This window comes from Ixodes scapularis, unplaced genomic scaffold, assembly GCF_016920785.2.
Source record: "Ixodes scapularis isolate PalLabHiFi unplaced genomic scaffold, ASM1692078v2 ptg000065l_1__unscaffolded, whole genome shotgun sequence".
In the NCBI taxonomy this organism is placed as follows: domain Eukaryota; kingdom Metazoa; phylum Arthropoda; class Arachnida; order Ixodida; family Ixodidae; genus Ixodes; species Ixodes scapularis.
In genome coordinates, this window is record NW_024609904.1 from 653201 (window position 1) to 670901 (window position 17701).

Consider the following 17701-nt stretch of genomic DNA (forward strand, 5'->3'; position numbering starts at 1 on the left):
CAGTTGTCTTATTTTCTTCTATGGCTAAGGCCTCAAGTATTTCTCGGGCGGACCGGTCTTTGTGGTGAACTAGGATGCTTACAGTTTCGAGCTTGGCCTTGCACATGCATGCTCTACAATGAGCTCCTAAGTGTCCAGGTGCAGTCATGTTTCTTAAGTTAGCTGCATGTTCTCGTACTTGGTCATTTATACAACGTCCCGTTTGTCCAATATAGCTACGTTCACATGACAATGGTATGTTGTATACGACTCCGTTGGCGCATGGAACGTATTCTGTCTTGTGTTTGGTGCCACAGCTTACTGTATTGTTTAGCCTGGGCTAGATTAACCTTCCTGCACATCTAGCCCAGGCTAACAATACAGGCTACATACACCATGTGCTACTCGATGTAAGCTTCAGCGTCCCGTTCCGTCCACGTGCATACGAGCTCTAGGGACTGATCGGATTTCGGAGGGGGCGGCAGCTCAGCGAGCAAGCCCACTATAACCGTTCACGCCTCAAGGAAATCTGGACAGCAACAAGCCCCCTAAATGTCTACCGCCTCACCCCCAGCCAGGTCGTGACGCGACATAACTTATCAAAAGTCTTGCTGTCACTGCCACGACCGGCCAGAGTGAAGTTGAGACAGGATCATATAAATCATTTCGTAACTTTTTTGGAACGACCCCTCTCAAGGGAGAGTCGTCCCTCTGCACTCCGTCGATTCTTGGAATGACGCGAAGCAACGAGCCGTCATGGCCCAGAAAGTTACAAATCAGAGTGCTCATTAACTCGCCTGCCAGCGTTCCGGATGTCAACCGCCATTTCCGCCTGTTTACCCGACACCCGCTGACACTCTCGTCCGCCAGCGCTCCCGGTGTCAACTGCTATTCCCGCAATCTTTCTGGCACCTATTGACAAAAACCAATCTGCACCCCGGGCCTCGAGAAGCGCTTACTTGCCTACCGCATCACCCTAAGCCTATATACTAAGTCTGCAATGAGTCCTGGCTGTTTTCCCTCCTGCCAGTCGCTATCCCGCCTTCCAGCGAATATGCCGTGCCTCTCCTCTGCCTCCGAAGACGACTTTCTTACATCTTAACCGCGCTCTTCGGCCTCCCCCGGTTGCATCACCTCCCGGCAACCACTATCCTGGAGTACCCGAAAATGTGCACCCGCAACCTCGTCCTTCGAGCCCTTTAGGTACTCGATTCGAGGAGACACCTGCTGAGCCCTGCTGTGACACAAGTCGCAACATTCCAGCATACTTCGTCTAAACGGGCATTGTTAGCGTTAGTGAACAACCCGCTCAACGGATCCATGGGACTCCGTGGGAACGAGTAGAAGCAGAGGCATACCGAACGGGCCCCACGTTGGGCGCCATCTTAATGTTGGGTTCTTTTTATGGAGGTCCCTCTACTAATAATAGCCGACCGATATTTATTTATTTATTTATTTATTCATATTACCCCTTAAGGCCCTCGTGAGAGGGTATTACATAGGGGGGGTAAATAAATTGTTCCAATAGGAACTAGTGCACATTGAATAACATATGAGAATAGGTATGCGTTTCGCTCGTCACCCAGGGGGTGACGTAACACAACGAGAAACACCTAATTGTTTACTGTACCTCCCGGTTGCCCGTCGTCGAGAGCTGGCAGTCCGGGCACACCGTTCCTTGTTGTCGCTCGTCGATCAGAGCTCACATTCAGGGTCCGTGTCCAGGCCGGCGGATCGTCATTCCCACGCCAGCGCTGCGTAGGCTGGCTGTCCCGGGATATCACTGCCGAGACTCGCTGCGGAACCACCCCGGGATGGTCGTAGCCCAGGTCATATGGCCAGGGCTTGCCGTTTTTACCAGTCCGGACTTCGAACCTGGCTGGGTGGGGTTCGCCATGGGCCACGCCGTGCAGCCCGGCTCCGACGTTCTTGCCCAGCTCTAGCCTCGCTCATCACGCACTGTCTCGCGCCAGCTCGTGACTTCTCCACCGACCGTCTGTAACGTGCCCTCTGCCGCGTGTTTCACCCTCGGCTCCCATAGCTCTCATTGATTGATCTCTCCATCTTCTTGTTTTTTAACTATGTAATTTATTCTGAATCCTATCTTCGTTTCCCGAGCGTAAAGCGAAAAAATTACTTTTCTGTGATCAAGAAACGATTAATTGTTTGTATTGTTATTCTTATAAGTGATAACTTAGTCGCACTGTATGCTTGATGTTTTGTTCTGTCACCTTTCCATGCAATAAATACAAAGAAAAATTTGTGGCTGTGTGGTCTAGGGCACACGAACTCGGAGAACGTGAAGCGAAAGCTCGCGCTGCAGAACTCATGATCCCGGCTTTACTACCCGCCCCTTCCCGTTTTCATCTGTATGAGCATCGTACCGGCATGCGGTCGTGTATCCCTACACTGTTAGCGAAAATAACACGCCCAGACGTGTAAATCGTAGTCCCATAGCGGACACGTCATAACGTCTTCGTTTTACACGCAGCCATGTGTGTAATTCGTCTACATATCAGGTGCCGTGTAAACTTAACGCAATATACCGTGTTTTTCTTCCGCTAAACACGGCTGAGCGTGTTGGCTGAGCGTGCTCTGAGCGTGCTGCTGATGAAACATGGCGGCCAGCAGCTGAGAACAGGCGAGAGACGAGCCTTTCAGTCGAATAAAGAGCACACAGGACGCGTTTGATTCGTTCGATGTCTTTTATACACAGTAAACAGTCTCCAAGCGGCGGACGTAGCTGCGTGCAAAGGTACGTACGTGCGTCCTCGGCGGTCGACGGCGTCGGTACCTACAACGCAGTGCGGCAGTGTGACGGAGCCGCTAGACAGAAACACGAGTGTCGAACTTACATGAACAAATAATTCGAGCGAACTATTTGGAATGGAGCGTTAACTTACGCCACCTAGCGAGATTTCTAACAGTCTATAGAAAAAAACAACGAGTCTGCTAATACGCTACGACCGATCACGAGTAAACGGGAACCCTACATATATCGCAGACAACACGAATACCACGCATTACACATCACCGACATATACAGAAACACAGCACCAACACTGCGCCCGACACTTCCTACTCAACGTGCCTTCCTCCCCGCGGCGTATATAAGCTTGACATGTGCGGGTGAGCTCTTTAGTTGCTGACCGTTACAGATTTAGAGAAGAAAACACAAATCACGGCACAATGGACAGCCGTATGAAAGAACTGTTTGCATTTAAAAAGTATGCAGGCAAAATCTATAATGTTAGTTCGTTGCGAAAAATAACGATGTATTAACAATAAATCTTAAACCGGTCGTGAAGAAGTTTATATTTTTGTTATTTTTATGCTAGACCAGTGTTATTAGCAGTCCGACTAGCTTGAATTAGATACAAATTATTGGGATTTTATCATTATGTAATTAATATTAAATGGAAATGATCCTTGCGCAAAGCATCTTTTATATATTCTTGTGAAGGACATCCGGCCAACTCTTCAATTCCGCTGGTTGCAGTACGGGAGCAGACGCCTTCACTTTTGGGGCGTTTCAATGCAGTTTGTTGTCGTATGTCGTGTCGGTGCTGAGTGGAGCGGTGGGACTCGGGAGTTTGTGACCGGTGTTATTCGTGATCACTTGTGTAACGCTAATGCGTTTTTGTTTATACCGTTATCTTTCCGAATTTCGAAAATACCAGGGCCCGTGGCACTGCATTATGCTGAATTACGAGCTCCTTCTCTGTTGACGTCGTTTTCCTGGTACCACTCGTGACTATACTGTAAGCGTTTAAACAGTGTGCACCGTCTCGCCTCTATCCCCGGTGAAGTACTCGACCTGGTTGAAACTTATTGCTTCGTAATTTTGAACTACGCAATGCAGTTATCTCGCTGCTCTGGATTTGGTTATAAAAGCAAGGCAAAACGTTCGTACTTTCCTCCCTCAGTACACGTTGGACATCTTCCACACTTCGACAACGGATAACTGAATGAACGAGGATTTAATTTACCTAAGAGGTCACTCTAGGCGCTTCCTCACCGTTGACCAGCAGGATCAGCTGGCGTCAAGCCGCGGATGAAAGGCTTGACCATCAACAGCCCAAGTACACTCGGTACCGATGCGGGCGATGCGGGTATCTGTCAACCGGTAGGCCAGCACAAACCGTGACCGTTCCAGCTCTCCGTCATGAGACGGTGTTGCTGAGAGCAGGGTAAAATACAACTACACGCACCACCGAACCAAAGGCAGTTATCGTAAATCTTGGCTTGTGATTGCGCCTTTGTATATCTTCTTATTCGTTTTGCTGGAGAGACGCAAACGACGCGCATAACTAACTCGTTTGCATATTCCGCATAGTTCGCAAGAGCATTTACCCAGTCACCTTGCAAAAAGCGCAAAACACAAGTTCGCAACGTCCTGACTTCCCCTGTCTTTTACATGCTTTAGAGCAGTTTGTACCTGCTAGTAGGAATACCTACTGTAACTGAAACTAGGGGCAGTGCCAGAGAGAAAAGGGACAAAGTTGGGAAAGCTTGCTCGCTCTCCGCTATTTCTAAGCTCTCAAGTGATTGTACAGCAATAAATGCCCCAACGCCTCTTTCCAAAATAAAGAAAAAGCACTATGTTCACTACATAAAAAATGGTCTCAGTTAATGCATCTGTGGGCAGGTACGAAATCTTGCCCTAATTTACTCACACCGCATGATGAGCGCAAAAAACTCGCCCGTGATTTACAGGAAAATATCGGTGGAGACTTAAGTTCCCCTGAAATTCTGTATAACGGTCGTTTGTAGGAGCGAATCATCTACTTGAGCGGCGTGCGTTGCTGTTCAAAGAGGTCGCCGTGCAAACGCAGTCCAACAACACGGAACATAAAAAACGGCAGATATAGGACAACAATCCGGAGTCTATTGTTCAATTTAAACGACGTAATTTTGTTGAAAACGCCCGCAGCTGTTTACTCACGGCATGCGTCGGTATACTTCCACATTTTGAAACGTAACGAAGGAAGATATACTTTTAAAGACGCTTGCTGCGGCCTCCCGGACCAGCTGGACCGGATCAACTGAAGACGACGGGACTGAACCCGTAGAATTTGAACCCCACAACAACCAATTCGCTCTCCGTGTTAGTGTGGCTTTCTACCTCGAAGCACCGCACCACACACCGCGAACGTTTCAGCTCTTAGTCGCATCGCCGGGTTGCACCAAACAGAATGAGATCGCCGAAGTCAACGCAGCGCTGTCGTGAACCTTGGCTGGTGGTGGCGCACTCGTGGACCCCGTGACTACCTTCGTTTTCCAAGCACACACGATAATTCCGAATGATACTTTCCGTCTTCCGGGAACATTACTGGGGCACTTCTCTGGTCACGTTTTCGCCACATGTGCTCACAAACCGAGCAGCTTCCCCCCTGTCCGTCCAACCAAAACAATACCGGCGCCATGTTAAACGTGCGTTTTTGTTAGATTTTCTCCGTCCCAATAAAAACAACGAAAGCAAACCGGCTCTAGCTTCCAGCGTACATCGGCGTTGCGCCGTGGCCAGGTTTTCTCTGTCAGCTCTAACTTAAAGATGACCTACAGATGCAGCAACACTGGCCACCACGGAGCGCCGTAAATTCTGAGGAGGGTGCATAGGAAGGGGCGGCACCTTCGCTTGCAGTTGAAGGGTTGAAGCCAAAACGAAACCAACTGCAATGTCACGTGTTCAGATCGAAGGTACAGTGGTAATCACACTTGTCTATAACGCGCGAGCGTGCGGCTTTCTCCGGAAAGCGCTAGACTGTTATCATTCGCGGAAAGTAAGCTAGTCACGTGGTGCAATATGGAACGGCCCGCTCGAGGGCTGTCCTGCCCACTCTATCAGCTTGATAAGCGATAAAAGTGAAGTGCTTTATGATATATTTTTCTGTTCTTTGATGACGAAATCGTCGATACGCCTTCATGCTTCAGTTTGTTTATTGTTCGAGCAATGACGTTTGTAAAAAGCTTGCAAGCCGCCTTCCGCGTTCGCCGCCAGCTGATAGAGTGGGAACGACACCCCTCGAGCGGGCCGTTCCATGTTGCGCCACGTGACTAGCTTAGCTTCCGCGAATGCCACCAGTCTAGCGCTCCCCGGAGAAAGCCGCACGCTCGCGCGTTATAGACAAGTGTGATTACCACTGTACGCTTTTTATAACCATTGTAAATGTTTAGAACGAGTGATAGACCCCTAAATTTCTTTGTGGTGTGTAAGAAACAAATATTAAGACCCCTACAATGAATACAAACATGGCGACATGAGGGAAGCCGCATTGCCATCGACCAGAATTAATGGCTCCAATGGCAGGAAGAAGCGCGTTGTTCGCCTCGTCCCGCGACATGGCGTAATTGCTTTTGGTGCATATCTGCCCCCGAGACATGTTTATTTCCGCGGAATTTGTCTCCACGGTCCTTTCTAGGCGTGTCCTCAAGCATTCCGGTGCTTCAGTAGCCGGCAATGCTGCGATCGCCGCCGGGGGTAATGCGTGTTTTCGAGGTCAGCTACACGGTTATACGTGTATGACCGAACCAAAACACGTTTTTTACAACCTCGCATGATTTTTGAATGAATTATCCGTTACTCAACGCGTAAATTTAAGGTAATCTGTGTAAATAGCGTGTTTTTTTACCCCAAATATTCACCAAGTACACGGGACTTGCTAACAGTGTAATGCGTGATGAACGTTTAAGACCCTAGTTTGGCGGTGTTACTGCACTGGCTTAATTGCTTATCTACCGCTGAGACACGGGACGCCCAGAGACAGACTAATTTCCGGCTGTATAAACATACACATAATTTATTTCAAGTTATTTATCGTACCGGCATGCGGTCGTGTCTCACTAGTGCGTTTTGCACGTTAAAGGCCCCAAGCTAGCGGTTGTACTGCACTGGCTAAATTGCTCATCTACAGAGAGTGACCCGTCGCAACTTTAAAATGGCTGAACGACACGCTCCTTAAATATCCACACAGCCCCGATTAGTATTGTTGTTTCCAAACAAACTGCGCGTCTATTCATTTCAGTTAAAAACGGGAAGGTAAGTCACTCAAAATCAAGAAGGAGAGTAAAAAATACACCTTTTTCGTGTAACCTCATACCAGTGCGTAACTGACGTGCCCTCGACCCGGTGCTTTTCTGGATGTTGGACATAGAAACATACGTCATGCGTGAATTAGTTTTAAGTGCTTATTTTTACTATTTCTGAAAATCTACGGTTGTCTGGCTATCATTGAGCCGTCGCCGGTTGCAACAATATTTTTAGTAAGCATAAGAATAATCGCGGAAAGTGCACCACAAGAAGCTGCAGCGAGAGTGGTGCTGCAATGTGATTACGCTACACATGTTTCACAAAGATTCTTATTTATAAAGTCAGTCTATTGTGATACTCTTTCGAGAGGCCTTTGTATCAGACTCATCGTCAAGTTTATGCTCACGTCAAATTCGTCTACGGCAAACGGACCGATTCGAATCCGGTGCATGTGTCCGATTAGGTTATCACTCCAAGGTATACTATTGCTTCATTTTCGCGTGAAGAATATAAAAACGTCTATATGTCACCACTCAAAATGCAGCTGTCAAATGCCAAGAGCTCACCTGCATATACTACATCAAACTCCTCATATATAGCTTCGTTGGAGAAACTCATTCAAAACTCCCCACCGTCTTCGTTTTCATTCTTTCGGAGAATCAAGATGATGGCCTCTCATTAGCCAGCTCGATTGGACCGGCCAAGTTCCAGCCAAGGTATTGTAGCCCACCATAGCCATGTCTAGCCAAGCCTATCCCATAACCACACGGTTGCCTACCCAGATAGATGGGATGCCAAACCCAGCCGGTATTTGAAAGTCTAAGCCGTTAGACGGCATCATCGGCGCTGCAACTCCCAAGATGAAAGCGGCTTTACAAAAAGGATCTATAGATTTGCACTAAATAGTGATAGTGATTCATTTAGGCCAAGGAGAGCCGCGGCACCGAAATAAGGCATGTTGTTTATACCGTGAAGGCCAGCGGCGCCGCGTAAAACGACGGTGAGATGGTATTGCACTGACTAATTTTTTTAAAGAAATGGTGATGCTGGTTTAAATGCAACCTGTGGAGAACGGAGAGGGGTGGATCTTGCAATTGAAGAGGGTGAAGAGCGTTTGGCTTCTAGCGGTCTTCGCGACAGTGGCCTTTGTGGGGCCACCATGGGCTGTTGACTTCTAGCAGGCCGGTTTCGAGCACATGTCGAGGGCTCCCTGCATGCCCGGATATCAGAAGAGCCGGCCGAATTTCCTGCGATGCAGGGAGTTCAGCATTCCCGTGGTGGGGTCCCAGGGGTTCGAGCCGTTGTTGGCCGAGCGGCGATCTTTGCGGATTCGGGATCTGAACTGTCCCAGCTTGTGGTCGAGCTTGCAAACGAGCAGCGCCGTCTAGACTTTTGTTCTCTCGGCCGACACAGTTTCTGCGATTCTTTCGAATCTTCCCACATCTGGCGAAGGAAACAACGACGCACACACGCACTGACCTGTACGTGATCACAGAAGTGCGCGGGGAAGCTTCAGGAGAAGTCGTCCGGAGCGCCATCACTCAATTCAGACATGAGCCGCCTCAGCAGCGGGCGCGGTGAGCCCACATCCTACCCTAGGCTAACGCAATTATATCAGGCCTTCATAAGGCCTTCCAGGAAAAAACTTTTATGCCATTAGGGCTTGGTTAAAGGGGTACGGAAATCAAATGTATGCACTCTTTTTTTTTTGTTTATGTGTAGTTTCTGCTGCGCCGTCTGTCGAGAAACACCAACCTAGAGTAGTGTTTCGGGGCTACCGGCAGGAAAGTCAAGAAAACTAATTTCGGAGAAAATTTAGAGATTTCAAAAAAGCCTCTTGGGGCGGTCTGTGAAGTTCCGTTGGAAAGCCGCACGTTATGAGTTCCTTGGAAGCAGTGCAAAGTCGGGGAAGTATGGCTCGCTCCTGTAGTTGCTTAGTACTAAATGTGACTAGGCTAAGAACTCTGAAGTGTTTTTTTTTTCAATTCTATATTATCTTTATTTTTTATCACACATGATTATAGAGGATACAGAAGGAAAAAGTTTTTTCTGTACAGCTTGACGAGCCCTCGCTACTTCTTTATGGTAGACAAACAAAAGGAAACAACCAAAAGAGACGAACAAACAAATAAACAATGCGACTTTTTATACAATGTTATTGATGTTATTTTTATGTAGTCACATAACATTAATCTCTTGTGATGCGATATAATTTAGCAAGCAGGAAGTGCATGTCTAATTATTTTGTGGCGAAAGTTAGTACGCAATTTTAATATTTGCCATGGATGTATTGCCATGGATGTAAAATGTGGGAATGAAGGTCCCACATTTTAGCGAGGTTCATAAATGCTTCAGATTTACCTTTTATAGCCAATTGGTATTTTAATATTAATCGTTAACTCAAGTTTTCACACATCGGCTTTAAAAAGGTTGTCAAAGAGGGACAATAATGGGGAGGTTGAAGGAACATTAGCTATGGCATGAAGAAGTTTCTATGCAGCACCCGGAGTAACTTTAAATTAGTTGAGCCAGTGGATTTACTTATTTTACGCGTAGCATAAGACGGGCTAGAATAGCGATTTAAAAATTTTAAGTTTGATTCTGGTTAAAAAAAATTATTTACTACGTTATATACGTTCAAGCTCCCACACTGCTTCCGGAACTTGCATTGCACACCTTCAAGATCGCCGCTCTTTACAGGCGTTAGGAGCGTAATCTGAGTATGCGGGGAGCCCTTTCAAGCCCCCTCCTCTCTTCCCTCCCCCCCCTTTCACTCCTCCCCTATGCGCTGTGTTTAGCGCGCTCAAATATGGCACCCAGTGAATATGTTTTATACATACACCCTAAAAAAAGACCGTGCGTCTACTTTCCCGCACAACACTCGGAGAGCCAATCAGCGCAACTTACGGAGGTATCTCAGCGAATGACGACGCCGAAACATATGTGTAGACCAAAAAACGCAGTCCGAGTTGTGACATTAAGCAATGCAAAATGTCACGGTTGCATTGCTTAGTGTCAGAACTACGACTGCGGTTGTTGGTCTAAACATAGGCTTCGGCATCGTCATTCAGCGAGATGCCTCCGTTAGTTGCGGTAATTCGCTCTCCGAGTGTTGTGCTTGAAAGTAGACGCACAGGCTTTTTTAAAGTGAAGGTTGGAGGTGTCGCCATTGCTCGGCACTTACGCTTATTTGTACTTATTGGTTTCCTCACGCTGCCACCTTTGGGTGGTGGAACTAACACGGTAAGCCGAATGCTTGTGGACCATAAAGTACCGGCATGGCTGCGAATGACGTTATGGGCAAGCTATGTATAAGCCGTAGGGCGTACTGTCCTCGGATATTACTTCTAGGTGAGATTGTCACGCTTTGACGCCACCAGGCGGCAACGTTTGGAAGTAACTTAGCCCTGCAGGAACTATTGACGTCACGAGCGCAATACGCATTGCGCTTCTCGGTGACTGACTTCGAAGAGAAGAGAGCTCGCGTTCACGTTATTTTGATCCCGTGCCTGTTTAAAGGGAAGGTGAAGGGGTTCTTCAGAAAAACGAGTTAGAGCTGGGTTCTATACTCGGCGTAAACTGATTCGTGCTACATTTGTAAGGCCTGCATAATGTCCACAGCGCAGCAGCCCCGCGCTTTTGAAGATGTAATTAGGTTCATATTTAGTCTCCTTCGTGCGATCTCGCGCAAGTATACTCCAGAAGGAGTCAACATTACGAGATAAGGGTATAAATAAGAGAGCGTAAAAAGCGCACATAATGGTGCTCGACATGTTCCTTTACGGTGTTCTATAATCGCTGAACAAATCATAAACAGAAACGGCGTAGTGACTTGTGTTTAGACGCCACTTGGTGGGCTGAGGCTTCATTGCATCTTTGCTTTGGCTGCGTCTGGACTTCAGCTGAAACGAAGTCTAACTTTGACAGTGTTGGAGAACTGTGGAAGCTACGCTACCCCCGGTGACGTAACATAAAATAGTTCACGCCGAGAATAGCTTTGACAACGCTGGAGCACTAGTGAGGCTAGGCTAGCCTTGACAATGTAGCATGACGGACGAGTATAGAGTATTTTTTTCTCATGAATTGGAATATCGCGTTCGCTCTCCTCAAAGGCGTAGCAATACGGGGAAGAACACAAAAAAACCTCTGACCAGTCATTACGTCATACCCAGGTCTTTCGGCCGCCAAGCACATGTCGCTCGTGTGGGGCGTGCGTGCAGTTGGAAGTAGTGTTGCGGAATGGGCACCCCCATTCCATTCCAATTCCATTCCGGGGAATTAGAGTTTTCGATAATTCAATTCCTTTCAATTCCTAAGAATGGAGACACTGAGCCCATTCCCACTCCTGGAATGGCCAAATCTTTCCATTCTATTCCTTTAATTCCTAAACGTAAAAATTGGCACTTGACAGCTACATTTTGTTGCCGGCATAAGCAGCATAAAGCTGACATTATCAAATGCAGAAACAATTGCAAAAAAAAAGAAAAACAAGCAAAATTCCTTAAAAAAGCACTGATTTTTACTAAGCGGACCGCTGGTGGCAGAAAGTGTTTATTTACAATGTACTGCAAACATCGAGAAAGCCCCTTGATATGTCAATGCTTGTTTAAGACGTCGTTCTCGCGACCACGTCGCTCGCAACAAACAGCAAAACTTAAATGCACTCATTTTCTTTTATTTTTTTTAACTTTTTTTGCATTTGACTTTTAAGACATACGCGGCCAGCGTGTTTGTTTGATAAGACCATAAAAAAATATCCAGTTCGTGCGTGGCGGAGGAATAAGCCGTATTACTGTATTCTTCAAATACAGCAACACGGCTAGTAGACTGCCTTGAGGCGACTCCAGGCACAGCGGCAGAACACATCCTCTGACAAAATGCAACCTCTGCGGCGCAGCACGAGGGACCGTATAGACCATGTCACGAAACCTGTTTTAAAACGCATAAGTTCACGCTTGCTTTACGAATCTCGATATTTCTTATCCTATTCAATTCAATTTTTGGCTGGTTCGCCTGCCCTTTTCCACCCTTCGCATGCTCATTCTCGTGTTTCCTCATCAGGCGGCGAATAAAGTTCGATTATATACGCCGACTGCACCGTGTATAGTTTTGTTGCACAACTTTCAGCGTGCAGCTTGTTTATTTTCTTTGCGACTAATGTAGAAAAATGTCTTCTACGATGCCATGACTCAAGCTGTTATTGTCTTGCCTTCTCGTCGGAATTATGATGTTCCTCTTCGCGCTGCTCGAGTGGCGGGTTCAGGCAGCAGACGGTACCAACCGATTCATTCTTTTACCTCGGTGTCGGTTGCTCGCGTAGTGGCGACGGGTAGGGAAGTCAGCGTTGACAAAGCTCTTCACAACAAGATACAATTAACGGGGTAATACCGCACCGTTCGAATTGACATACCCCGTGTTTCCTCTTCCTCAATAACACCGTCCAACTGACTTCTCACCGCCTCAAATAGGGTCCAAGACAAGGAGCACGAATGCAGACCGGACAGCCGAGACGCACGGAAGCCAAAACCTCAGCGGCAGCTAGCACCCAGCTCTCCTTATCAGTTGTCCTCACAGCAACGGTCGCACCTCGTCTGGCGCGGGACGGTCTTTCTGCAGGACTAGTCAGTTCGGTCACACCAAGAGCAGCGACGATAGTCTACTTCACCCTACAATGGACCTCAACAGACAGCACGAGAGCCGTCGAACCAATCCAGTGCTTTCTGAGTGCTTCGTCACCCTGCACTCCCGTACACGGTACTGGATTGCCTAGGGTGACTCGTAGCGAGCGTCCGCAGCGGTCCATCGCAAGGGGAAACAATGTATGCAGAGACTAAAGTCAAGGAAAATGAGCGGGAATCCGCTAGCTTGCTTGTAGCCCCCCCCCCCCCCCTCCCCAAGTCCAACCCACTAAAACATAAAACACAGAAAACAAGCATCGGAACAAAGACCAAGTAATAGGCGGAAATACAATACAATTGCAGTACAAAAAAACAAGCCTCGGAGCAAAGCGCAAGAGAACAGGGAAGTGAATCTCACTTTGTTTTAATGCCGAAGCAAACCCACATTTCGCACTTCAAAGGAGTGCGCACGAATGAACGTGGAAGGCAGCAGGGTTGGCTGCCTGCTAAACAACGTTTCGACGGCGCCCAAGTCAACGAGTTATGAGAGCTCTGCGAGTTATGAGTCCCTTCCGCTCCAAGATCTCAGTCTGTGCGCGCGCGTGCATTCTACAAACCGTCGCAACAACAACAAAAAAAGCATGACAAGTACGATGAGGAGTTGTGCATGGCGGTTTCTTTCTTTGCCGCTCCCTTTTCTTTTGCTTGGTGCTTGGTTTCTTGTTTCGTTACCCCCCTTTCCCCCTTTGCTCTTTGTTTGACGCTTGTTTTTTTTGTATTGCATTTTGCTGTCTGTTAGGGCTCCTCGCGGGCTAGCAGTTTCCCGCTCATTTTATTTCTGAGCAACTGACTCACTGACTGGCTCGGTTTAGCTGACCGTAAACACAAAAAAAAGAAAAAAAGAAGAAGAACCGTGCCCATTCCATTTCCATTCCATTCCGGGCAAAAGGCACCTAATTTCATTCCCATTCCATTCCTTTCAACGTTGCCGCCATTCCATTCCCATTTCATTCTGGGGACGTGAAAATGCGGTATGATTCCGGGAATCATTCCAACTCCGGAGTGGCAACTCCGCAACACTGGTTGGAAGCTTGCCAAGTATATTTCTCCGCACTGAAGCAGTCGTGTCGTGATTTTAGGACCTTTTCAAAAATCGCAAGTATATGCGCGTGCATAACTTTGGCAGGTGCTCAAGATGCGCCTCTCAATGTCATCTGATCATTGTTGGACGCGGCTCCGCGGCCTTTACGTTGTGGGGGACTTGCTTTACTGCGGCGCCGCGGCTCTCCTGAACCAAAATAAATGGCAGTTATCGAATCGGGAAATGATGTTCTGCAGCCTCCATGCACCAAATAAAAAAAATATTCGTGATACATGTGATCTTGGACACCAAATGAAGAAGATTTAAAGTTTTTCCTGAAATACAAAACCGCTTCAGTTTCCACTTAACAACCGTTGCAGGTTAATGACGACGTATGATATGAAGCCAACTCGATCGGAGGGATATAGTTTTCCCAACTGCATGGATGCCTACAGACACCAAGGAAATACACGTAGGTTATTTCTGCGGTAATTTGTTTTAGTCTGTTAGCATATTCTTTTCACGTGCCAAGCATGTCCCGCGTTTTTTTTTTCTAGAAATATATTCAGGAAGGATCTGTCTCTTGTTGTCTGACCGCAGCTCATGCGCTCTATTTTACCATAAAGAATCAGGTAAGCACCCTTTTGGAAACTTGTGTGTCTTATATCAAGGGTGTTGTCATGCAGGAGTCCAACACGTCATAAACACACAAAGTAATATAAGCAAGCGCACAAAACGGGTTCTTTTCATATAAAAACATCCCTCCGCGCCTAAATGCAAACGAGAGCTATTCTCTTTTCCTGACCATAAAGAAAACCGGGAAGCGGATTCGCTCGTTTTCCTCATCAAATGAGCGTGATTTTGTACTGCTTCTTTAAACAACCGCGTTCATAACCATTTTACGAATGCGGTTTAGCGGCCAGTGTGAGTGCGGCGTAACCGCTCATTCACACTGGAAGCGGATCCGCGTTCGCAAAGCGGTTGCGAACGCGGTTGTATAAAGATCCAGTACAATTGCACGCGCACTCGGTGACATCAAGCGCGCGTGCGATTGTACTGGATCTTTGTACAACCGCGTTCGCAATCGCTTTGCGAAAGCGGATCCGCTTCCAGCGTGAATGAGTGGTAAGTGCGAGAGAAGCACATGCGATCCTGCCAACACGCGCGCTCGTGCAGTACAAGCACTGTTCAGGGCCACATGCCCGCGGCTGTGTCTGGACTTCAGCTGAAACGAAGTACAGAAAATTCTTACTCAGCGGGAGCATTCTGCTTTTCCTAACAATTTGGTGTGCGTGTATTTAAAGCATGACGGAAAGCAAAAGATGTATGCTGGAGATGGTGCATCTCCAGCACGCAGGGAGGAAGCACGATGGGAGAAGGGACAGTGGGCAAATGAAACGCCATCCTCATTGTCAAACTGCACATCCGGCGTTTTTTTTTAATCACATTTTGAGCTCAGTAATTTCTTTGCCATTATTCGTTTCCCCCTATTTTGCAAGAAAATGAAGTCACACATGCTTTCCTGTTATTAGAGTCTATTTTCAGTGATGTGTTAAAACTAATCTCTAAAATTAATTTCACACGGTCGAGTACTACTCTTGCCTCAAAAAAAAAAAGGAATTGATTGTAGATTCAATTTGAGGAACTATCGAAGTAAAGACATAGATCAGTCCAAAGTCACAAAGAAAAACAAATGTGTTTCGCTCTACACGCAGATAAGCCTCCTCCAGGTATAATTGTTCGAATGTTAATTTAGAACATTATATATCTAATTTAAAATGCAACACATTAATTATTAACGTTAAAGTGCTTGTAACTTCGCAAAAAGCAAATGTTTTTTTTTAATTTTTTACGACAGTGCTTGATGAGAAAAGGACCAAATCGACAAAGAATAACTATTTTATAGCCAGAGTATTTTACCTCAAAATCCCCTCATCGAAGTAAACTATATCTGACTTAAATGAATCTCAATGCTTTGATTTATTAAAATACTATTTTCTTTCGTACTAGTGTCCGCCCCTTTACATTGGCAAGGGCTCTCACGTGCTTCGCCTCCATCGGTCTGATTCACACGAGGGTTCCGCATCGTTCGCTCTTGGCCAGATTATGGTAAAAAGAAGAATATAAAGTAAACTAAAAAGTTAGCCATGACCACATTCGGATTCTTTCCTCAGTCATCTTAATTCGTCGGCACCGTTGACTGTTCTTTTTTTCCTCTTCCTCGTATTCTTTTCATTGTCCATACTACCATAAAACAAATTTGACAATTATACTAAATTGCGGAATGTACTTTGATCTCCTTTAATATACTTTTGATGGCCGTTACTCTTTCAATTGCAGGTGACTGCGAGCTTTGGGAAAGTAAGCGTCCGAAAAAGAATGAACTACCTTCTTCTTTCTGCTCAAAATATCTTGGCGCATGCAACAACAAAACTTTCCTTTGGTACTACAAAGGCACTGAGTGCCCCAACCAGTAATCGTTTTCTGGCAAAGAGAGCATCAATATTAAATAGTTGAGACGAAACCAGTTTGTTTGAAAGCAGAGCTCCTGACAAATATTTATTTCGTTTGTTCCGTGGACTTTGCCGCTTCTTACTTCGTACAGCCACGTACATATACTGTGTTGGAGTAGCTAACACCGTCTCGATAACAAGGCACCTTTACTGGTTTTTGCACGTACAATACTGCGGAACGGGCTTAATGCACCGACTGAACATTAGACGCTGCATCAGTGTTTGATCTGACTAGTGTTCTCACAGGTAAAAACGAGTCGCAGCCGAAGACTCATTACTCGTGCCTAATTTGCGTCGTCGCAGGCCCGCGGTAGGTGACGTAAAAATCCAGCATGTGTTGCTTATTACAGCCGGTGGCAGGCAAATAATGCAGTAGTATTTCTGCTTATAGCATGTGCTCGAGGCCTTAGCCGGGCTTTGGCTGCGCATGCGACGAAATGTTACCAAAAGCACAAAACTTGCAATGGAGGCTGAGCATCTTCTGAACTCTTAAGCTGCCCTAGTGAAACATACACAAGGTCGAGGGCTGTTGTGATTTCATGTGACACAAGGGGCCGCTTGCTAGAAAGTCTTTACTCAAATCTTGGCTCAAGTCTTGACTCAGGCGCCTGGCGGTCTCGGCTGACACCATGACTGAGACCAAGACGGAACCAGCACAGTCTCCAGCGAGGTCTTGACTCAAGTCCGGACTTGAGTCTGGCACCAAGACCGCCAAGAACGGAGTGAGCAGTACCTAGAGACAGTATCTAGGAAAAACTGAAGAAATACTGGAGAAAACAAAGGGTGCGCTTCAAATGTACTCGAATTTATCCCAGTTACCCTGGCGGATCATGTCACGTGACAACAAAAATCGAGTAATGGTGGACGCGGGTACGTTTTCGATCGCAAAGGTACAAAACCTTCACCCTAGAGTGAGACCGAGTAAATTTTGGACCACGACCGAAGATTCCGGACGTGGAAGTGGCGAGTTGTGCCCTCCTGTCCATTAAGAAAGCGCCAGCGACGCGAGGCGGCAAGCGAGAGATTTTCTGCTTCTGCTACGCTGCGATCGGTTTGGGCAAAAAGAAACGACGGCACATATCTGGTACATACCGTGGTTCCGTGCAAAATAGAAGAAAGAAGAAAAAAAAAAGAGTCAGCGATGCTCGGTTTTGGATAGAGTTTAGTGCGCACCAACGCTCTCATATTGCTTCGTATCGCGATCTTTTGTCACCACCGTCGTCGACGTCCCGTGCGTACGCCGAATAAAGTTGTCAACAGAAATTCCTGCGTGTCCTTAGACGCCCAATTTTTAAAGAAAAAAAAATTGCGCTGGACGTATTTTCTCGGAAGCATTTGCAATAAAAGTTGATAATTAAGTTTCGATCATTAAGTTAGCAGACGACCGTCTGCGTTTGCTGCACGCAGGCATGAATGTCGCCGGTCCATCACAGATGCCTCCCAAGGTAAAAAAATCAAATTGGTCCGAAGATGATAAGTT

At 46.7% G+C, this 17701-nt stretch overlaps 1 protein-coding gene across 1 annotated transcript in view; it reads left to right on the top strand.

Annotated features, from left to right (window-relative positions):
* Positions 1-16185, top strand: part of LOC120849326 — a 37941-nt gene extending 21756 nt beyond the window's left edge. Inside the window, exons 2-4 of the mRNA XM_040221530.1 lie at positions 14089-14180; positions 14266-14340; positions 16049-16185. Coding sequence (XP_040077464.1) covers positions 14089-14180; positions 14266-14340; positions 16049-16185 — 304 coding nt within the window. The remainder of the gene's footprint in view (positions 1-14088; positions 14181-14265; positions 14341-16048) is intronic.
* The last annotated feature ends 1516 nt before the right edge of the window (positions 16186-17701 follow it).